Below are 24,162 nucleotides of genomic sequence, written 5' to 3'. Positions count from 1 at the left end.
CAAACAGGAATGTTTTTTCCCGTTCATTGATCTCCGGGCGAGCGGACAGCGGCGTGCACGAGAGTGGGAGCGCGCACACGAGGTATGGATATCTCCGTCCCTGGGCGTCCCTGGGGGTGAAAGGATGGAAAAAGGGACGGAGATATCCGTACCGTTGAGGGAGTAAAGTGGTTAATAATAAGCAACAATAATAATAAAAAATATAATTAAGATCAGGCAGACAAGATGGTGGAAAGCGATCACTGCCTGATTGATTGCCTACAATACCCCAAAATATTTGTAACCCTGTTTTTTCGAAAATAGGTCCCTATAGGTCTCACTTTTATTTCCTTTTTATGTGGTCTTGGACTGTGCAGTGGAAAGTTTTTTTTTTTTAGCTACAGTAACAAGCTTATCTTACCATACAAATGACAGAAAGCTTCCTTCTTTGGTTAAGAAAAAAAAGACACCATAGCCAGTGGGTGATGAATCCCCCCTCCCTTTGAAGAGTTTAAGGCGTGTACACACGCCATACTTCTGCACACGACGGGTCCGCCAGACCCTCCCGCTGAGCGGATCGTTCAGAAACCGCCTTATCAGTCTGCCGACAGCGCGTACACACGTGCTACTGTCAGCTGAACTTCCGCCCAGCAGGAGGGTCTGGCAGACCCGTCGTGTGCAGAAGTATGGCACATGTACCCGCCTTTATATGATGTAAGCCTGTTGTCAGGTGTTTGCTGTGGGAGGGACAGTAAGCTGTGTAAGTAGGAAGGAGAAATAAACACTGACCTGGATTTAAAAAAAAAAAAAAAAAAAAAAAAAATATAGGTTAGGAGTTTACCTGAAGCTTTCACAGCATCCAGTGTTTTCATTCTGTACAGATAATTGTATCTACCTGAAATAAACAAATACAAAATGACAGATTGACATGCTAAAGGTGCCCATACATTACTCGACTTGGCGGCCAATCAATCATCCGATTTGATAATTATAATCGAATTCGATGAAAATTAGTGCCGCCAAGACCATGCCTGATCAACGATATGACCAATTTCAGGCTAAAATGTGTTGCATGTAGACAAGACAAATATCATACATTTCTCCTGGCAGACTCAAAGCACCAGAGCTGCAGCCACTAGGGGTGCGCGCAGCAGGCAGTAGCAGTGTCATGCCCAAGGTCTCCCTACTGAATAGGTGCTGGCTTACTGAACAGGAAAAACAGAGATACGAACCCAGGACTCCTGTGTCAGAGGCAGAGCCCTTAAAGAGAACCCGAGGTGTGTTTGAAGAAAGTTATCTACATACAGAGCCTGGATCTGCCTATACAGCCCAGCCTCTGTTGCTATCCCAAACCCCCCTAAGGTCCCCCTGCACTCTGCAATCCCCCATAAATCACAGCCGTGCTGTGAGGCTGTGTTTACATCTGTAGTGTCAGTCTCGGCTGCTCCCCCCGCCTCCTGCATAGCTCCGGTCCCTGCCCCCATCCCTTCCCTCCAATCAGTAGGGAGGGAAGGGATGCAGGCGGGGACCGGAGTTCTGCAGGAGGCAGGGAGAGCAGCAGACTGACACTATAGAGATAAACACAGCCAGCTCTGACAAGCTGTTTGTCAGCAGCGTGGCTGTGATTTATGAGGGATTGCAGAGTGCAGGGGGACCTTAGGGGGGTTTAATATAGCGACAGAGGCTGGGCTGTATAGGCAGATCCAGTCTCTGTATGCAGATAACGTTCTTCAAACCCACCTCGGGTTCTCTTTAACCAGAACACTATCCAGCATGCTAGAAAATATTGGACCGACATGCTCAATCAGGTGCGCAGCAGTAATGACGAACAAGGAAACCCCTTACAGCGGATCCGAGATGAAAAACTAACTATAACCAGTAACTTGTCTATATATCTTATCTAAAGTTTAGATAGTTTACACAGCATATCTAGCTGTAAACAGCTTCAACAGTATATGATTATTTCTTCCTGTGATACAATGAGAGCAGCCATGTACTGCTTGTAAACATTACACACAGGCAAGCTGATCTGCATCTCCAGCCCTAAGCCTGTGAAAACTTCACTCCCCTCTCTTCCTCCCCTCTGCATCTGAAATCTCTGGCTAGTAACACCTCCTCCTCCTGCCCAGACTGAGCTACCATAAGCCCTTGCTACATGGGACTGAGAGTGCCAAGGCACTGGAGAAGCTGTGGGCGAGGCTTGTTTAGTTGGAGTATTAAAACCAAGAAAAAAAATATTATTGGGCTTGAGTAATGCCCTATAAACCATATGAAAGGAACACAATTATGCAATGAGTAAAAAAGTTTATCTCGGATCCACTTTAAGGTTTTATGCCCTACCGTCCCATGGTGCCCGTGCAGTTACACTTTAACTTCCGCCGTCCACGCTGAGTGTCGATGCTCTATTTCCACATTCAGGCCCCATGGGGCGCGTGTGCGACATCACAAATGCACCCCACATGCTATAATGCCAGCAACCCTGTGGGGATGCAAATGCAAGTACCACGACACTTGCAGACTACGTCAGGTAAAGTACAACTGCACAGGCACCGAGGTGAGGAGGGCAGAGTGGAGGGACATAAAACATTAGGGTGGACAGCGGCTGGGTGCACCATTACCAGGCCGATTCCAGCAAGATTTCATGTTGAAATTGATCTGGAATTGGCCTGTGGAGATCTGTTCCTTGGTCGATTGGCCACCAAAATCGCTAGATGCATGGCTACCTTAAAGGGAACCTAAACTGAGAAGGATATGTATTTTTCCTTTTAAAATAATGCCAGTTGCCTGACTCTACTGCTGATCCTGTGTCTCTTATACTTTTAGCCACAGCCCCTGAACAAGCATGCAGATCAGGTGATCTGACTGAAGTCAGACTGGATTAGCTGCATGCTTGTTTCAGGTGTGTGATTCAGCCACCACTGCAGCCAAAGAGATCAGCAGGAGTGCCAGGCAACTGGTATTGTTTAACAGGAAACATCCTTATCCCTCTCTTTAACTCCATATAGCCAATTTTACTGCCAAACTGCCTTTGTTTCATTTGTAATATGGCAATACTGGGCTCCTTACCGGGCATGTCCAGCTGAAGCAAGCGGTCATCTCCATCCTCCAGAAGCTGCGGCTCAAACTTAATGTCCTGCACTTTGGAGAGGCGATTGTCAATCTCCTCCTTCAGGTCCTGCAACAGATTAACATGTCAGATTGTGGCATTGAAGAGGGATTGTCAGACACAAAATCAAATTCCATTTACCCACTGCTTAGTGTTTATTATGCAGCCTGCAACCTTTCCCTGCATTGCAAGCATTCCAATATAATCATAACGGCTTCTGCTGTAATAAATCTTAACTCAATCAGCCTGGCTCTATCTTTGCCATTGCCAACGAGAAGGAAGCTTGTCATCACCCCTCCCACATTCCTGCACCTCACTGATTGGCTGAGGGCAGTTCAGGGCTGAGGGAAAGAAAAAAAAAGTAAGGGAGGAAATTACATCAGGATTGGCTTCAGTTAGAGGGAATCAAGATGACAAACGGCAGGAACAGAATTCTCTTTATTTACTATATTAAATCCACTGAAATAAAAATGTGGAGAGTACAATACATATGTTATGCAAGTAGAACAAGTAGTTATCTACTTATGTGGTTTTTTTTTCCTGGGATAGTATGGCTGTCCCTGCTGCTTTAAAACACACATGAAGTACCATAAAAGACAAAAGTTAGGTACTTACCTCAATAGTAAAAGCCTCCAGATAGTCTAGAGAGGGCATCGGAACTGGGCTTGTGTGAGTAAGGTCTGAGCATGCCCAGTAGAACAAAGCCACACGAGCATGGGGAGGAAAAAAAATCTGTAGGAGTGGCTTAGTTCTACTGGGCATGCACAGACCTTAGTTGCACATGCCCAATCCGCTTGTCCACAGCCAGGAGAAAATGGTGGGCTTGACGTGGAGCCCAGAAGCCTCTGGACCATCCAGAGCCTTCTAACCACTGAGGTAAGTCTCATCCTCTCCATCACAGGTTTGCTTTTAAGAGGAACTGTATTGAAAATAATGTAATAAATTACGTGACTGGGAGAGGGGAAAGAAATTGACAGAGCCCTATGAGTGAGGCTATACAAAATCCTAACACCACAAGTAACTCCTCTTTCCCAGACTGCATCATATCTAAACACACATGACGCCACCATACAACCCAACATGTTTCACCCCGTAAGAAATAGGGTCTTTGTCAGGGGTGCTATAACAAAGTGCTAGAGTGCTCAGAGGTGCTGTACAGGCATTATAAATACATCTGACATGGAAAACAAAAACCTACAAAATCCCTGTTAACCTGTCTTAACCTCCCTGGCGGTACGCAGTTTCAGAGGCTGCGTCTGCGGAAGGATTTTTTTTTTTTTTAAATAAAATGTGTTTTTTATATTTTAGCTAGCACTTCACTAGCTAACTACGTCCCCAAGCTCCGCCGCACCTATCTAAACCCCCTATTCGCCACCGGCAATATTTACCCCTCCGCGATCCCGCGAGAGCCGCAGCTTCACTCATTGCTATGGCGACGATCGGACATGACGTCTAACGTCCTGCGCAGTCCCGATCCTCCCCATAACGAAGCCTGGAGCTGATTGGGAGGCTGCCCCATCGCGGGATCCCTGGGGGGTACGTATTACGGCGGCGATCGGGGGGGAAATCGGTGGAGAGGGGCTAACTTGGAGGACATAGTTAGCTAGCCAAGTGCTAGCTTAAGCATATACAGCACATTTTATTAAAATTAAAATTCCTCCCGGGGCAATGTGATCCTCTGCGGCAGCTAGCCCAAGCGTAGGGAGGGCTTACCGCCAGGGAGGTTAATAGTCGTGAGGCTATGACACACTTGCTGCTTTTAGCACTATAGCACTTTGTATAGTACCCATGATGAAGCCCCTATTTTTTACGGGATGAAACATGTTGGGTTGTATAGTGGGGTGATGTGTGTTTAGATAAGATACAGGGCTCTATTCATAAAACCTTACCGCAAGTTTTCCGCTCAAAACTGCGGATTTTCCCATCCATTTAGCAAAGTGGGCATTCATAAAAGCTGTTCCCGCATGAAAATCTACAATCCCCCAGCAGAGCGAGAAAGTTCCGCCTTCTCCAGTGTTTTTCTAGATTTATCTAGAAAAAAGTAACAAAATGGCCATTCATAAAGATTAGAGGAAGCGGTATGTGGACGGGAAATACCGCTTCCTCTGATTTTGCGGATTACATACAAGTGAATGGGACAGACCTCCCAGAGAGAGCAGAGCACGGAGGGACTCTGCCGGCTGAAGTGTTTCCGCATGCCTTCCGACAGCTTACCGCCAGCTTTCAGCGGGAGATCTCCGCACTTGCATCGCAGCTTTCAAGATTTCTTTGAATGACCACCCAGAAGTGTAAAATACCGCTGCGGTATTTTCCCTCCAGGAGTTTTCTCGCAACAACTTTTTTATGAATAGAGCCCACAGTCTGGGAAAGAGGGGTTATCTATGGTGCAAGGATTTATATAGCGTCACTCACAGGGCTCTGTGAGTTTATTTCCCTCTTGCAGTCACGTTATGGGAACAATTTTACAGGCTTCACTATTTTCAACTATTTCAGTGTTCTCCCCTGGAGTTTTTCCAGCTGGGTGGCATGAAATAGTAGCCGGGTGGGGCGAGATGAGAATGCAGGGCCAGTGCTTCTATGAGAAACTCTGCTTACAGCATAGGAGGATGTGAGCCGATGACAGCCGGGTGGTCACCAAAAGTAGTCGGGTGGAGCACTGGGCTAAAAGAGCCTGGGGAGAACACTGTATTTATTAAGAGTTACTATTTAAGATATCTCTGTGGTAAGGGTATAAAACTGTGTATTAATTGTCCATCTCTGTTGTCTATTGCTATATGGCCTTTATACCTTGCGAGCATTGTGTCCCACTGGAACATGCGGTCCTCTCCGAGACTTCATGGCGAATCGCATGATCTGTCGCTTCACAAAGATGAACAGGAGAACAAAGACCTGGAAACGACACAAGGCAGTCATAAGGTAGCCATACATCCAGCCAATTTGCATCAGCATACTTCTCCATATACTGCTCTCCTACACAAGAAAGGGCACCTGACATGAGAGGGATACGGAGGCTGCCATATTTATTTCCTTTTAAACAATACCTGTTGCCTTGTAGTGCTGCCGATCTCTTTGGCTGCAGTAGTGTCTGAAAAAAGCATGCGACTAATCCAGTCAGACTTCAGCCAGAGACATCTGATCTGCTGCATGCTTGTTCGGGGTCTACGGCTAAAAGTATTAGGAGTCAGAGGATCAGCACGACAGACATGTACCTGTAACTGGTATTGATCAAAAGGAAATAAATAAGACAACCTTTATATCCATCTTAGTCCTGGTGTACCTTAACCATCATGCCATCCAAAATTTCTATATTTGATCAGTGCGCTCCTCAATAGATATTCTAAATATTAATAAATCTTAATAAATCTCTGTCTGGTCGGATCGCTATTTTACAATTGTGTGTGTCACACTACGTACAAATTTCTATTCTATGGAAACGGCGCTCAACAACCCACATATTAATACACAAAATTCCACATTTAAAAAGTCCACAACACCCTCAATAGGTGTGATCCACAGGTATCCAGTTAATAGTCCAACCAATAATTCTTCATATACAGTTCATAGCAGTAATGATATATTCTCACCGGAACAATCTGTATATGAAGATTTATTGGTTGGACTATTAACTGGATACCTGTGGATCACACCTATTGAGGGTGTTGTGGACTTTTTAAATGTGGAATTTTGTGTATTAATATGTGGGTTGTTGAGCGCTGTTTCCATAGAATAGACATCATGCCATCCACCTGTCTGGAATCTAGCTCCAATTGCCTGTGAGTCTTCCCGCAATAAACCCGACAATCAGCAGCATTACGGCATGGGAGCGTTAGCAGGCTTAGAATCCATCTATTACATTCTAAGAGCCAAGTATCACACAACAGCCCCAGAGGTTTTACATAAGCCCTAATGTTATTGGCGTCCAAGCACCCCAAGGATACTGGAATCTCAGTAACACCAAACATACTCCCAGCTATCAAAGATCAATCCAGTACTGTACAAAGGATCCCTCATTACCCATAACACCAAAGATCCCTCTAAGTGGTGGCATCTGACATCTTCTGAACCCATTACATTCTCCAAGCCTCACCGTGACCCACAGTAACCTCTGTGATGCATCATGTCAAGAAAGCCGATCCCTGAAAACTGCCTCATATGCCCTAATGGGTAGTGTAATGGTTAAGGGCTCTGCCTCTGACTTCAGAGACCTGGGTTAAAATCTCAGCTCTTCCTATTCGCCAAGCCAGCACCTATTCAATAAGGAGTTCATGGGCAAGACTCACATAACCCCCTTTGAAGGGAACTAATAACCCCCACTGGAGGAAACTAATACCCCCCCCCCCCCCACACACACACACACACACACACACACACACACCTTGATGGGCAACTAATAACTCCCCCCCTTGGTGGGCACAGAACAACCCCCTTTGAAGGGAACTAATAACCTCCTTTGGCAGGCACATAATAACTCCCCATGGAGGGAACTAATAACCCCCCATGGTGGGCGACTAATAACCCCCACTGGAGGGAACTAAAAAAAAAAAACCTTTCCCCAGTGGCTAACTGATAACCATATACATGTATGCCGCTTTGATAAGTATGCTAGGATGTTGGAACACCTGGAGTATTCCCCTCCCCCCCCCCCTTGGGCCCCTCTGAACACCACAGCCCAAGGTTCCCAGCCACTCATTGTCCTCACCAGGCTCCCATAGGCCATGACCAGCACCACATTGACCCCGGACAGCCAGTTACTGGTGGGGCGCGCCATCTTCCCCCTCTCCAACTCCTCTCCTTTAAGTCATGTGATCACCCCACTTCTGGAAGACACCCCACCCCCAACCAGCGAGGCGTGGAACGCAGCGAGCCCCGCCCCGCCTCCTCTGTGTGGAGCGCACAGCGCGTCGTGACGTCACGGGCGAGCGTACGTGAGAGGGGGCGGGGCAGAAGGGAGGTCACGTGGTGTGAGAGCGGAGGAGCCGCAGGTAAGGACGGAGCTTGGCCCGGCGCTCGGTGTTGGCGGGGCTTAGAGGGGTTTATAGGAGCGGCCGGTCGCCTGCTGGGTGTGATGAGGCGGCGGGGAGAGCGGGCTTGGCCTTCCCGAGCGGTGTTTCGCACTGCGGCCTGCTGGGCAGGTTGAAGCCTCGACCTCGCCTAGGAAGCCATGCCGCCTCCCTCGCACTGTGCCTGGGGTGCGCGGCGTAGAGCCCTCGACGCGTGAGAGTTACTTGTAGGCAGTGATTGCAGGGCTGATGGGGCTGAATAGAGTGGGGGAGGCCTTTCACTCCTTCCTGGTGTTATTGTGCGGAGCCCCATTACTGTGTGCTGCTGCCTGCTGGGGGGCTGTAGTCAGAGACTCCCACCAGCATTTACTAATCATGCCTGGGGGATAAGTACTGCGGGACACCACTTCCTGCGTGCTGGGGCCTGGCCACTCCATCAGTCTTTATTAATCAGTATTTATATTTAGTGTATAATGTGGCTTTATTTCCTGTGTGTTGGGCTACAGCTCCCCTTCCCCCAGACACTCCACCAGCCTATTCTGGGATCTCATATTTATCTTGTACTACTTCCTGTGTGCTGGGGGCTTTACCTAGACACTCCATCCGCCTATTTCAGGGCATCTTATTTGTCTTAGGCTGGGAATACATCTTCACACCCGATAGATGGGTGCAATAGATAATTTCCTATATTCCTTACGATCTGTGTTTGGCTTGATTTATCATAGAAGTGAATGGTAAAAGAAAAACGAGCGGAAGATAGGAGAATCGAGCGGAAAAAAAAAACAATCGGGAGGAAAATCGAGCGGAAAAACATACTGTGTACCCAGCATTACACTTCTTTCTGTGTGTTGGGGAGCTTTACCCAGACACCCCACCAGTCTGTTCTATACAACTCCCTGGGGCATTGTATTTGATTTGCACTACCCCCTGTGTGTTGGGGGTGCTTTGCCCAGATGCTCTCCTATTCTGGGGTATCAAATTTGTCTTGCTCTAATTTCTGTATGCTGTGGTGCATTATCCATACACACCACCATCCTATTCTAAGGTTATTACGTTACTTCATGGGGGGGGGTGGGGCATGTATTCAAACACTTGGACTATCCTGGGGTAACACTTTTGCTACTTCCTGTTTTTTTTTTTTTTGGGAGGGGTACAACAACCCAGCACATGTGGTGCCCCATAGTATTTACACACCAGGTATGGTTAGTTGATGCTGCGAAAAGTCTATGGAAAGTACCCCTACCTGCTATCCTGGTTATAGTTTTACTTCCTGTGTTCTGTTTTGTGGGAGGGGGTATGTAACCCAGATAGTCCCACCAGCCTTTAGTAACTGCTTTCTGAGGTTCCTTTGCATCCGTGTTATCAATCTGCACCACAACCGATGACATGCCTCTATTTCCGTGTACATTGTTGTATTTCAATCACGGTGCAGATAAACACAGTAAAACCACTACAGTTTTTGCCAAAATAAATGTCACACTGGGCAAAAAAATTGTATAGTGTATTGCTCACTACTTGCTGTATGTTTGGGGACACATCACACTCCCACCAGCTACTTCTGACCTGTACCTGCAGTATAGTTACTCTGTATGTTGTCCTGTTTGCTAGGGTGAGGGCGGGTTTGACCTCATGGTGACACTCCACTAATATCTACTAATAGTCCATAGGGTGTAATTTACAGTGTTGTCTTCTGTTCCTTGGAAACTTCATGCTAACTGCTTCGCCAATATGAATCCTTTGGTTAGGCAAGGGCTGTTTAACGATTTGTTTTCACTGGACATAGCGCGCTGTTGGCTTTGCATCTCTTAAAGCCCAGCTGCATAATGGAAATATTTTAGCTTTGGACGATGTAACGAGGGATCATTATCTGCTTTAGATTTTCTACTGCAGTCATCTCACTCCCATTTTTGAATATTTGCATCACTTCCTGTCCAAACAGGAAGTGTACAATAAGAGGGGAGGGTACAGCAACAAAGAACATTTTTGTGTAGACTGCGATAGTCAGTAAGTGGGCACTTAATTTCTACTTCTATGTACAATGCGTTAGCTGAGTTGTTATCTTCATCCCATTTTTTTAATTGTCTGTACTTTGCTTCTTATATTGTGCAGTGCCACGGAAGATGCCTGTACTATATAAATCCAAAATGCCCCCCTTGTTTTTGGGCCAGTGCTTCCATAGCAGTAAATTGGCACTCGCCCATGGCCCTGAGCCCTTTAGTGGCCAAAGAGTGAGGGACAGCAAAGATCACTTGTTCATTTTTGACACAAACCTGATTTCAGCTCTTTCCTTTTCTCGGGTCATCCAATTTATCTTGTTGAAGCCAGAATGTTCTGTAAGGCTCTCGGGACTAGAAGTGAATGAAAACATTGGCCTCGATTCATAAAGCATTCCCGCATTCGGAAATGCAAAAAAACGCTCACTTTACCGACCACACACCAAAATATGCATTCATAAAGGCTTTTTCCGCATGAAAAGCCGACATTTGCGAGCAGAGTGATCAATCACCGCCTTGCGCGGTGATTATCACAGCAACAGTAACAAATGTCAATTCATAAAGATTAGAGGTAGCGGTATGCGGACGGGTATTACCGCTACCTCTGATGTGGCGAGAAGCGTGCGGAATCCGTTGCAGTGAATGGGACAGACCTCCCAAGCAGCTGCAGAGAGAACACCGCACGGAGGGATTCCGCCTGCTTCCCCTGTTTCCGCACGTCTCCCGACAGCCTAACGCCTGCCTACAGCGGAGTATCTCCGCACGTATATCACAAGTAGCTAAATTTTTATGAATTACCACCCTGAAGGCGGAAATACCGACAGCGGTGTTTCCCCGCTCGACTTTCCCCGCTCGCAGGCAGTTTTATGAATCGAGGCCATTGCTATAGACTATCTTGTTTGAATGACGTGATAATCTTGAACATGTATAGATGTCCTTAGTGTTTGCACCCTTCACTTCAGCCATCTATAGTTGGATAATATTCCGCTGACCTCTGTGGTTAGTTTGTGCTGTGAGCTGTTTTGTCCTTAGGGCGCCTTCATATCTGAGATATGTTGGTTAAAGACCAACGTATACGTTTTGATGCATGCAGGGTTTTTTTGTGCGTTTTTACTGCTTTTCAAACTGTTACAGCACATAGGAAAATGCAAGGGATGTTATCATTTTTGATTTTTAACTGTAACTGTGTGCATTGAAACATTTTAAAAATGCATGCTCCTCTTGGAGCATCAAAATGCATGGCACAAAAACACAGTTAGATGTGAAAGAAGTCTATGGACTTTCATTTTAGCTTGGAAAATGCACACCATGGCTGATGTGTCAAATGCACAAAATCAGCTCAGATGTGAAAGAGCCCTAATGCTGAACATACACGGCGCGATAGTTATCGATCAAGCCGCTGATGGCTCGATTGATGATATTCAACCTGTCCGATTATGGAAGAAACCAACGGCTGATAAGGAACTGCCCGCGTGGGCGAGCGGGAATCGATCCACGCACCCGCGCGGACGGCTCGATTCCGGCGCACAAACGAGCGGTGTATGCCCAGCATTAGATCCATGGCACAGAATGGGCTACTTGCTGCAGGGCTTAGAAGCACATGTGGCCTCTGATTATAGTTATACTGTTACCCGAAGCAATCACAGAATGTTTTATCTTGCATGCGTACATACATAGCTTTAAAGGCATGCCGGTGAGTTGAGCGCAGGGCGAGCTGAATTAAGTGAGGAGGAGATGTAATTTACCCAGCGAACGCCAGCCTTGGTGGAACACATCTGCCCCGAGCTTCAGTCTGACCTCAACAGATCATCAGAAGACATTATACTGTCCGCTCCTGCTGGCTGTTCGTGGTCCGGCACCAGTTGGAGCTCAGCCTAAAGCCTTGAACATTAAAGAGAACCTGAGGTGGGTTTCTGCAATCAATATTAGGACACAATGGCACATTCTGCATACAATCACCAGCCTCTGTCCTTGTGTGTCTCCAGCTTCCCCCCCCCCCCCCCCCCTATTAAAAACCGCCAGGCTAGCGACACACAGGTTGTCGCTAGTCGCCTTTTTACCTTCAGGCTGCCACTCAGCGCCACTCCCCCGTCTCCTCTATAGCGCAGCTTCCCACATGCGTCCCTTCCCTCCTCGCCTCCGTAAGCTTCCACCAATCGACTTACAGAGGCGGGGAGGGAAGGGAGCTATAGTGCTGTAGAGGAGGCGGGGGAGCGGCGCTTAGTGGCAGCCTGAAGGTAAACAGCTGACTAGCGACAATCTGTGTGTTGCTAGCCTGGTGGATTTTATCAGGAGAGACAGCAGAGCGCGGGGGGCGCTGGGGGAACACTATAAGGACACAGGGGCCTGTGACAGTAAGCAGAATGTGCCTCTGTGTCCTAATATTGATTGCAGAAAACCACCTTAGGGACGAGCCTTCCATTTCCAAGTTTCTGATAGGGAATTGGCTTTCTGCAGCGGAAATCAGAATTCCATAGACTACAGCATTACTGAAACTCGTAAATCTAAAGCCCAATCTACATGATATGATTTTTTGTACGATTCTATTTACGATTCGATTAAATACGACATGTCCGGAATTCGATTTGCCATTGTTTTGAATTGCAAATCGAACTGAATCGAATGGAATCCTGATCGGACATGTCTGATTTAATCGAATCGTTTAAAGAATCGTATCATGTAGATTGGGCTTTAGGCCAATCCAAGAATCAGTATTGTACTGCGAAAACTTTAATTCCGCAGAATACCATGTACCAAGCATCGAAAGTATTAGGTCAATCAGAGAATTTGGAAGTGTACCACAATTGCCTTTTGGAAAGACAGATTATGCATAATAGCATACATCTGCAAAAATAGCAGATTATGCAAAAAAAAAGTTAATTTTTTTTTACATTTAACTTCATGAACAAAAAAAAATTAATTTCAGCAGAAATCAGAAATTCAGATTTCCATGGAAACTGGAAAGACACTCAATGTGGAATTCCATTGGAATCGGCATTTCCAACCATCTCTATTGTACACATTAGGTTATGGTCACCCTGCATGATTGTTAATCAAGTGACAGGGTGAGAGTGCAAGGAATGAGCTCTCTAGCGGCACTCTGTTCGGTTGCAGTTGAGCAGAGTGTGCTGTTTTAAGGGGAGGGCAGGAGGGGTACTGGAGGGTGAATCAGCAAGCAGCGTTAATGTTCTCACTTAATGATGCTGTGGAGCGTCTATACACACACTAGGTTCTCAGCTGAGCTGATGAAACAACGGTCTCTGCCAAGGAATCTATACGGCTTTTACGACTGTCTTGGCTCTGTAACTGTCTGCCTTGGATGTTCCCTTTCCCGCATTACAGACAATAAAGGGAAAATCCAATAGGCAGATTGGTATCCATTGTAATAGATTTGGCCCATGCACAGGCCTGTGACCTTAAAGGAAAGGTCAGAGATGAGTAAAAATAAAAAAAAAATCTACTTACCCAGGGCTTCCTCCAGCCCCTGGCAGCCGCCCTGTGCCCTCGCCTCAGCTCTGGTGGCTCCCGGTCCCTTCAAGTGCAGATGCCGACCTCGCCAGGGTGGCATCTACTTGCGCTCCAGCATGTGGCTGTCCTGTAGCAGCCTCCGCGCGGTGTCGATAACCTCCGGGCGGCTCTCCGTACACGCTACTGGCGCATAGTGTCAGCTATGCGCCGATGTCAGACGCTATGTGCCAGTAGCGTGTACAGAGAGCCGCCCGGAGGTTACAGACACCGCGAGGAGGCTGCTACAGGACAGGTAACGTATAAATGCACACACTGTGGGGGGGCATTTATACATTGGGGGCAGCGTCTGTGCCGATTCCCTGAAGATTGCATGCTGGAATCGGTCTGTAGTGTATGAGCAGAATCAACAAAAAGACAAATTTATCTCTAATCAGATTTGATTAGAGATACATTTCTCTTTGTTGAATCTGCCCATAATCGTTTGGTCTATGGACACCTTAAAGAACAAGTGACCTAGAAATAAAAAACCTATATAAGTAGATAAATATTAGTCCTACTTACATAACATATGTATTGCACTGTCCACGTTATGATTCCTGTAAATTATATAAAGGAAAAGCAGAGAATCCTATTCTAGACAGTTGTCATCTTGGTTACCTTTGACCTCCTGACATCATTTCCTGCCTCACTTTTTTTCTCCCCTTGCTAATTGTGTATTTGTTACCCGCCCTCCTCCCAGAAGCCTTCAGACACTCCCACTGAGGTCTATACTAGGAAGTGTACTTTCTTATGTCATTAGAAGGGGGAAATAAAGGGAAGAGGAGGAATATATTATAGATGCCCCCCCCCCCGCCCCCCAGCATGCAACTGTTTGGCAATGGCAATTTTGAATGCAGATTTAGCATCTTTATCACTTAATACACTCAGACAAGTTGCTGTTGAAATTTGATTGTTAATTTTCACTACATTTCCTCTTTCAGAAAGCGCTTTCGTTTGTTGATCTGAACGCTTGATCTGGTCATGCTGACTGTTTTTATCAGGCTTTGCGTTAGTATTGTGTATCTATGACAACGTCACTTGTTGGGTAATGAAGAAACTTCGTTCCCCACTGCGTTGCCATGCCTTCACTTCTGGAAATGTCAGCAGTAGTCGGTGCTCTGCAATGCTGGTAGTTTGGCTGCCCATAGGTCCTACCAGCTGTAGAATAAAGGTGGCCATACATCAATGTATGGGAAGATCGACCAGGGGAGAGATCTGTCGGCTGCCCATACACTGCAGATCGATTCCCGATCGATTTCATGCTGAAATCTCTCAGGAATTATCCATCCTGTCTCGTGGCGCCCGTCCATCTTATGAATCTGCCGCTCTTATATCAGCGGCATACACGCTGCATGGTGTAGCGCGTGACGTCATGTTGCGTGCAATGTTCCGACACGATTTATACAGCTAATGGAAGAGCAGCAGATTTGGAAGGTGGACGGGCACCACGACACAGGACGGGTAATGTATAAATGCATACAACCATCCATACATACGTGCACATTTATACATTGCAGTAACAGCTCCAGTGGATTTCGTTGTGCATCCCGGATCGCTCGCCGCTACCGCCAGGCACCTGATTAACTGCTTCTGGACTGAAGCAGTACGAATCTACATCCATCAGGTGGTGCTGCAGCTCTGACTGGACGTAGATTCTACTGCTTCAGTATTCCGCATCCACTCTGCTATGCTGATCTCCCCGCTCTTTCCATGCTGCAATTCACTCACTCTGTGGGCAGGTCAGGAGACGCTTTCATTGGCTCCTGACCATGTGATCACGGAGAGCCAATCACATTGGCTCACATTGATACACAGCGTCAGGAGCCAATGAAATCAGCTCCTGACCGGCTGACAGCGTTCTGCCGCCATAGAGACAGCAGACAGAGGAGCCTGTGGCGATGGGACAGCGTCATGTGCAGCGATCCGTTTTACGGTACCAGCCGTCTCTGGTCCTTAAGGGGCTAGAGACTGCTGGTACGGAAGTGGTTAACCACGACCCAACATCTTGTAGCATGTTTTATCGACATGCTTGGCCCAAAATTGGTCGCATCGTGGATTGGGCCAGCACTTAGCACTGATTTTCATCCAAATCCATATCGGGTTTCCAGCAGCCAAGTTGCTAGATGCATGTATGGGCAGATCGACCAAGAGATCGGAGAGAGATCTTTTGCTTGCTCATACGCCAGCAGACCGATTCCTGAGAGAGATTTCAGCATGTGGTTTATTGATGAAGTGAGAAAATTTGAGAAAAGTTGACTGGATAGGGGACAATGGCCTCAATTCACTAAGCTTATCGCCTGTCTTTAATAACGTTTCTAGAGTGGTCACCATGGTGATGAGGCATGTCGTATTCAGGAAACCTTTTACCTCAGGCAAACCTAAAGTTAACTCTTCTGTCTTTAAGTTAACTCCTTCAATCTTTAAAATAACTCCAGAGTTAGACAGGCTTTTAACTGCGTGTGAAAATAACTACAGAGGTGGTAACTTAAGGAATTACGAGATAAGATAACTCTCATACTGTGTGGAGGTAAATTTTCTCTTGCCTTATTATTTCCAGCATGATCTTAGTGAATTGACGCCAATGTGTATTCAGAATTAGGCTTCACCCAACATTTGCGGTTTCCTCTGTTCATGTACCTGGTCCCTTAAAGAGAACCCGAGGTGTGTTTAAAGAATGTTATCTGCATACAGAGGCTGGATCTGCCTATGCAGCCCAGCCTCTGTTGCTATCCCAAACCCCACTAAGGTCCCCCTGCACTCTGCAATCCCTCATAAATCACAGCCGTGCTGTAAGGCTTTGTTTACATCTGTAGTATCAGTCTCAGCTGCTCCCCCGCCTCCTGCATAGCTCCGGTCCCTGCCCCCGTCCCTCCCCTCCAATCAGCAGGGAGGGAAGGGATGCAGGCGTGGACTGGAGTTGTGCAGGAGGCGGGGAGAGCAGCAGACTGACACTATAGAGATAAACACAGCCAGCTCTGACAAGCTGTTTGTCAGCAGCATGGCTGTGATTTATGAGAGATTGCAGAGTGCAGGGGGACCTTAGGGGGGTTTGGGATAGCAACAGAGGCTGGGCTGTATAGGCAGATCCAGCCTCTGTATGCAGATAATATTCTTCAAACCCACCTCGGGTTCTCTTTAAAAATAGTACATTGGTGTCCGGATTCCAAAATGATTGGGCCAGACTATACTAGCAGGGGTATTTCCGGGGACATTTAGGGGCTGCAGTGCTACGAGGGACATTACCAGTGGTGTCAGCAGAAACATGACCCACTATGCTGTCCCTGGCATTTTCAAGGACAGCAAGGCCTGCCTGCATCTTTTTTGATTACATGAAATTGGAGCAGCTGATATGGAAAGACATGCAAATCTGTTATGTTTAGTCTTTGCACACGACTGCGCAAGGTTTGCGGTCATGTCTGAAAACTGAGCCTCCACGGTGACAACATCCAGTGACAAAGTAACTAATGAACAGCCTGTGTGTGTGGTCGGGTCACACAGGTGACTGCTGGCATTGGGGATGTAGTTTACCGGTGGGATTGACAGATGTCCACATTGACATAAATGGGAGGTTTCAGCTCAGTTCGTTTGCCAGCGATTATGCAAATGTCTCAGTCAATCGAATTTTATCAGACGCAGCACGTAGTATCCTGCAGCGGTTGTGTTTGGTTCCGTGCCCCCATGAAGCTCAGAATGTGAAGTGATGCCTGGAACCAATGCCAAAGCGTTTGAGTGCAGTTGCAGAAAAGCGTTGGGCATCACCTAAACTTGCCACCCGCCAAACCCTGTGTGAGCTCAGCTGACCCTTAAAGTGGACCTGAACTCAGGACCTCCTCTCTGCTCTAAAGTTAAGCAACAGCATAATAACCTTTTTAAACAGAATCTGTATTGTCCGATTTGTACAATAAAAAAAACATACCAATCGAGTCACTGTAATCTCCTGGATCCCTCTTTGCCGTTTCCACCGCTCCCTGCCGTGATCCTGGCTTTTAATCGCCAGTTTTAGGCAGTGTTTACAAATAATAAACATGGCTGCTAACCAGGGAGTGATGTATGTGTAAAATATATATCTATATCATGTAACAGTATACTGTACTGCAGGTTTTTATTACATAGTGATTTATCTACACTCCAGTCTACAGACAAGGTGAAACTGAGAGCAATAAACAAAGCACACACACAGAGCCTGGAGGGGGCGTGCATAACTTCTCCCTATCACAGCAGAGGCAGTGCATTCCTCCCTGGGTCGACAAAGCTTGACAAAGAAACGATTACATATATTACATAGATAGTGCAACTAGAAAAGGCTGCAGTAATCCAGACCACATTAGAACAGGTATAGGAACTTATGGGATAAAAGAAATAAGGCTGAAATTTTTGTTAGTCTCTTTAAAGAATTTTTTTTTTGTTGCAGCTGATACAGATCCTACGATAAATCTGCAGTTTCTACTTCCTGCTTTCAGGGAAGCAGACATAGGGTTAACATCCTGTGTTTACAAATTAGCTGCTCTGTCGAGGCAGCCAGCTGATGCGGCTGAGAGATCAAATTACAGTGGTGATTAGTCACAGATGAGGGTGAAGTAGACAGGCTGAACTCGCTAAATACATACAGGGTGAATTTCTCTGTTTTCCTTCTGTCCTGTGCAAGAGTTCAGGTCTACTTTTAAGCCCTAGTTTGGCATCATTTCTTTTTATTGCTTAGGGCAGTAAATTAAATTTGCAATTAGCGCATCTATGAAGTACATCTATAAAGCTTGGGAATGGGTTGCAGAAGCTTCAGCATTCGATTGGTCCTTTTCTGAGCTTCATAAGTTATCATGAACTTTATTAAAGAGGAACCTTAAGCATGAATTGAACATTCATCCCAATCAGTAGCTGATACCCCCTTTCCCATGAGAAATCTTTTCCTTTTCACAAACTGATCATCAGGGGGCTCTGTATGGCTGATATTGTGGTGAAACCCCTCCCACAGTGTGATGTCAGGATCATGGTGCAGACATCACACTGTGGCAGCCTTGTTGCATTGTGGGAAATAACAGCTGTTTCCAACTGCCAAAAAAGCTAGCAGCATCTCCTTTCACTGACATCACCTGCCAGCAGTAAAAATGTCACCATGTGATAAATGTCAGAATGTAAATCAGGGAGAGGAAATATTTTACAATGAGCAAACACTGACTAAATCCTTTTACATAATTATTGTAAAAATGAAGCACTTTTTTTATTACATTATTTTCACTGTAGTTCCTCTTTAAGTGATATTCTATCTTCAGTAGTAACACTTGCCATAGGTCCATGTTTGTAAACATGCTGCATGCCAGTAGACCCTTCCTGGCTCTATCACCATAGCCACTAAGGGGGGACAGCGCATGCCATAGTAAAGCGGGTTTAGCAGTATGACTTCCCAGGATGCACCTGGTTGGTAGACTTTGTAAACCCCCCACAATGCTCCTGTGAGCACAAAGCTGCATACAACATCTTGTGAGCAAGCGGAGGCTCTTCATACCCGTATATACTATAACTTCAGTAAAAACAGTCCTCAATAGAGATGGTCAATGAAACGCTAATAATTTTGACTTGCATGCAGGTTTAACGCCAATTATATCAGCTTGGAATTGGGCCAATCAAATGCACTTCCTCATTTGGCAGGAAGTACCCAGGAGGTAGTGGGAGGGGCATGATTATTTCATGTGCAGGGAATCTACATCTGCAGAAACACCGATCCTGTACACAATAACAAACTTCTGTAGTAAACCTCAGGGAAGCGACAGTTTCAGAAGGGTTACATGCAAACCTTTATGAGACCTTCAGAGCCAATTTGGCAGGCAGATTATTCTAGGAAATACATAGTTTATTGTTGTAATAAAGAGGAATGTTATATTTTTGAGGGTTATAGAAAATCAAAGCCAGACGATGGAAGATATTTGTTGTGCTAAAGAGGCACAAGAGTGTAAATTATATAAAAGGTGAAAGTGCCCTCATCGTAAAGTTCTGTGTTCAAGCTGTGCGGGCAGTTGTCAGAAGCAATAACTCACCTGCTTGCCCATAAATCATTAGAGGTTTAAAACTCAGCCCTCTGCAAGATGGGTGCTGCCATTTTTATCTTTAGTCTTCTGAAGCTGTGGCTACCCCACCTGCATTGCCACGGCCTGCCTAATAGGTGGTTGCCAAGCTGGGGGGGGGGGTCCTGTAGTGACACAGGTGGGAGTGACCACAACTTTGGGGCACTTAAAGGGATACTGTAGGGGGGTCGAGGGAAAATGAGTTGAACTTACCCGGGGCTTTTAATGGTCCCCCGCAGACATCCTGTGCCCGCGCAGCCACTCCCAATGCTTCGGCTCCGCCTCCCGTTCACTTCTGGAATTTCAGACTTTAAAGTCTGAAAACCAGACTCCGACTCCTAATGAATTTAAACTGTAATTAAAATAGAAAATATGATTAAATGTTCTATTTCTCAGACAATAGTCATCATAAATAATTTCTACGTGCAGTAATAGCTGTGCTTAGTCCACAAAAATGAAATAAACTAATCAAAATTAGTTACTTGTGCTGCTTCAATAAAGCAGTCCCCGTATTTTTAAAGTCAGATATAAACATCTGATTGTGACTGTATATATGATGTGTACACAGGATATATATATATATATATATATATATCATCTATGCTGTAAGTATAAAGCCTGATGTGTAGCTGTGTCACTAATAGAAGAGATGGTCAATGAGATGGAAATAATTCTGTGTTGATTCTGATTTGTGCAAATGTACTCTTTGCTCATGAAATCAAATAATTTGATATGTTGTTAAAATTTGGTTTGGTGACTACGAATTAAATGGTACCTGAGAAGGATGAAAAGAAACGTTTTATACATACCTGGGGCTTCTTCCAGCCCCCTTCAGGCTAATAAGTCCCTCCCTGTCCACCTCCACCACCTGGATCTTCTGCTATGAGTCCTGGTAATTCAGCCAGTCAGCGCAGTCTGGCCACATGCCGCTTCCACAGCCAGGAGCGTTCTGCACCTGCGCAATAGAGCTGCGCAGGTGTAGTATGCTCCCGGCAGCGGAGTGTGTGCATGCACTACACCAGACTGGTTCAAATACCTGGACTCCTAGCAGAAGATCCAGGTGACAGAGGAGAATTGCGAGGGACTGATTAGCCTGAAGTGGGCTCAGGTTTACTTTGTTAAACAGTAGTACTATACTCTACAAATGCACAGAGCTGCAGGGAATCTACTGAGAATGTTGTGCACATTGAACACAGAGGTGTTGTCTATCACCCATAAACCTGGTTCAGATTGTGCATGAAGAATGTGTAATAGAGGAAGAATCTCCTCAATCCCCTGCAGAGTACCTGCACATCACTCTTACATGTACCTACAGTTACATTGCCTAGGGCCTGATAGATGTTCTTTGTTCCGGTCTGTACCTTTTACAAGTACTCTTACCAAGGACTAGTTTTAATCTATGACTAAAGGGAATAAATATGGCAGTCTCCATATCCTTCTCACTTCAGTTGTCTTTTAAAATTCCTAAGCGCTGGAAGTTAAGAGACGAATTTCATGTTACATACTTTCAATCAACAAGATTGTAATATGCAAATTAGGAGTCAGAGTTGGTGGAATCCTAAACTGAGGAGTCGGAGTATGTGGATTTTTGTACCGACTCCACAGCCCTGACCACCACCTCGCCCAATTAAAAGGGGGCACTTGCATTCTTCATTGACACTCTGCTAGATAAGGTCTGCCGCCCATTGGGGTCATCTAGGCCACCCCTGCCTTATCCATCAATCACCGTCAATACTCCAGTCTGTGGAGGTCTCTGGTGCCCATTCACCTTAAACACACAATAATTGAGCTGACCATAGCGTAAAACCATACCATGAAATCTAATATTAAAAATGTGCACTCCTGTAACAGCAAACCGTAACGCACAGCGTTTTGCGCACTCTACCCAGAGTGATGACCACCTGGCTGGCTTAGGAAAAGTGCTGCAAGCGCACTTGGTCCAGAATCCAGGTCCCGCCTCCACGGATAATGGTCACTGCATCACCACCACCCAGCCACTCTCGTCTCGTTTCGTCACTCCTGCATTATAAGTATTGCTAGGGACAAACTTTTAGCCTTCATTCACAATTTGGCGTTTTCAGCCCGCGTATCACACTCAGCATATCGCCGGTGATCAGCAAAGTATGTGGCGTTGGTAGTTTCATAAACTGAGGAGTCGGATTATTTTTGTACCCACTCCACAGCCCTGCAATTGCAATGTGCAGTTCCGATTGTGAACGGGGCCTAACTTGACAAACTATGGAGGGTTAAATCAAGATTTCAGCAAGGCTTGGTGTACATAGGCGCCACTTAGCGCAACGCGTTTCGCAGGTGTGGTCCTGCTTCATCAGGCAAACAGGAGTATAACTCAATGGGTCTAAATGCAGAAGTGAGCTGTCTGTCACAGAGGCGCTCACTTCTGCATTTAGACCCATTGAGTTATTCTCCTGTTTGCCTGATGAAGCAGGACCACACCTGTGAAACGCGTTGCACTAAGTGGAGTTAGATACAATTTTTGTATTGATATATTGTGACTCAATTGAGTTTTATATTTTTGAGGGAGGTAAGTCCACCTGAACATCCCCCTCTTTTAGACGGTTTTTAAACGTTTTTATTCTACTCTGGCGCCTCTGTACACCAAGCCTTGCTGAAATCTTGATTCCACCCTCGGTGGAGGGGTGCTACCCCGTTTCCTATCTACAGAGAGCAACATCTTAAAAACCTGAGTGGGGGTCAGGTTCTTATACTCCCCACCTGCACTTGAAGTGGTTGCCTATGGGTAACCCATGTTTGTGAGTATATTTAACTATTTTGCTTTAAACCATAACCAACTTAATACTACACCATATTGGGCTCTCGATTTTCTTTGTTCTTCCAAGCATATGGAGGATTAACGTGGACTTGAACTCAGAAGTCCTCTCTGCTCTAAAAGATGCACAACAGCATATTAACCTTTAAACAAAAATAATGTATTTGTTGCAGCTGATACAAATCCTGCAATAAACCTGCAGTGTGCGTTTCTTCCTGCTTTCATGAAAACACTTTCCTAGCAGAAAATGGCTTCTGAGAGCAGAAAAGAGATAAAAAGGGTCAATAGTTCATAGATTTTGGCTCTGGCATACTTCAATGAATGTGTCCTTGAGCAAAAACAATAAAACACTTAAAAAGCAGATTTAAACATAAAATAACTGTGGAATATCTTAAAGGTCATTTTTAAGTGAATGGAAGATGGATACAATCATTTATTTCATTAGTTTTTCGCTTCGGGTGTCTTTTAAATGTTTAAATATAAAAGAAAAAAAAGTCATTTTAGGAGTAGGAGGATAAATATTGTTGTTTATCTCTGTTTATTTTCACCTCGGGTTTACTTTAAGCCAACCAACTAACGTTTGTTTTTGTTTGGTTTTTGTCTCTGCAGAGCTGTAATTTGTAAATACTGTTATTTGTATATACTGTAAATGATGACCTCGGTTGCGACAAATCGTACCCGGGGCAACTGGGAACAGACACAGACACAAAATCAGACACAACACAAGCAGAGGCCACAGGTAAGGGAGGGGCTGAGAGTGGGGGAGGCGCGCTGTCCTGCCCGGAGAGTTGGGGTGGTCTCTCATCGTGTTTGTCCTCTGTTTTCAGGCCACCGCGGAGCAGATCAGGCTGGCACAGATGATTTCAGATCAGAATGATGCAGACTTTGAGGAAAAGGTCAAACAGGTAATGTGGGAGACTTCATGAAACGGGGGTGTCAAACTCAAATACAAAGTGGGACTTACTTGAACTCTGGGACCAAGTTGCAGGCCAATGTCAATGTGTAGTGGCCACCTCTCTCCCCTATACAGATCCCTGTTGTCTAGTGGCCCTCCTCCCTCCCCTATACAGTTCCCTGGTGTCTAGTGGTCCTCCTCCCTCCCCTATACAGATCCCTGGTGTCTATTGGCCCTCTTCCCTCCCCTATACAGATCCCTGGTATCTAGTTGCCCTCCTCCCTCCCCTATACAGTTCCCTGGTGTTTAGTGCTGTTTCCCATCCCCATACAGTTCCCTGGTGTCTACTGACTTCCCTCCACTATACAGTTCCCTGGTGTTTAGTGTTCCTCTCCACATGGGTTATCTAGGGATTCACCCCCATTATACCTTCTCTGATGGTCCACAGTAGGCCAAACATAAAGTGCGGGCTACATTTGATGGCTCTGCAGGCCAGATTTGGCCCTCGGGCTGGAATTTGACATGTATGACATAAAAACACAGGCCCAGTGCATCCGGAAAGTATTCACTGCGCATCACTTTTCCACATTCTGTTTTGTTGCATCCCTTAACTGTTGTGAAATAACGCAAATCAGTGTGTTGGAAGTAAAGTTTTGGTTTATTTGCTGTACAGGAGACATGCACTGAATCATAACAATGCCTGACTAGGAAAGCTCAGAACAGAAGTTATATACTCCCAATAACACATTACAATCATTCCTCCTACTTTGACAATGATTGGATACTTACAAAATATCTGAGCTAACTATTGGAACACACAATACTGCATACATGAAT

The 24,162-nt window shown here is 45.7% G+C and overlaps 2 protein-coding genes across 12 annotated transcripts in view; one reads left to right on the top strand and one right to left on the bottom strand.

The window, feature by feature from the left end:
• The window catches only part of C9H1orf43 (chromosome 9 C1orf43 homolog), a 28,187-nt gene extending 20,248 nt beyond the window's left edge, over positions 1 to 7,939 (bottom strand). Inside the window, exons 1-4 of the mRNA XM_068252360.1 lie at positions 7,785 to 7,939; positions 5,873 to 5,974; positions 3,046 to 3,154; positions 821 to 874 (exon numbers count right to left, since the gene is read on the bottom strand). Of these exons, the coding sequence (XP_068108461.1) occupies positions 821 to 874; positions 3,046 to 3,154; positions 5,873 to 5,974; positions 7,785 to 7,853 (334 nt within the window). The 5' untranslated portion in view covers positions 7,854 to 7,939. The remainder of the gene's footprint in view (positions 1 to 820; positions 875 to 3,045; positions 3,155 to 5,872; positions 5,975 to 7,784) is intronic.
• Positions 7,940 to 7,975: 36 nt separating this feature from the next.
• UBAP2L (ubiquitin associated protein 2 like) overlaps positions 7,976 to 24,162 on the top strand; it is a 92,451-nt gene continuing 76,264 nt past the window's right edge. For all 11 annotated transcript variants that reach the window (XM_068252359.1, XM_068252354.1, XM_068252350.1 and 8 more), the window contains exons 1-3: positions 7,976 to 8,067; positions 23,040 to 23,169; positions 23,258 to 23,335. In XM_068252359.1, the coding sequence (XP_068108460.1) occupies positions 23,080 to 23,169; positions 23,258 to 23,335 (168 nt within the window). In that variant the 5' untranslated portion in view covers positions 7,976 to 8,067; positions 23,040 to 23,079. The remainder of the gene's footprint in view (positions 8,068 to 23,039; positions 23,170 to 23,257; positions 23,336 to 24,162) is intronic.

This window comes from Hyperolius riggenbachi, chromosome 9 (assembly GCF_040937935.1).
Source record: "Hyperolius riggenbachi isolate aHypRig1 chromosome 9, aHypRig1.pri, whole genome shotgun sequence".
Taxonomy (NCBI): Eukaryota; Metazoa; Chordata; class Amphibia; order Anura; family Hyperoliidae; genus Hyperolius; species Hyperolius riggenbachi.
Note: the sequence above shows the minus strand (reverse complement) of the source record. Positions and strands in the feature narration are given on the sequence as shown.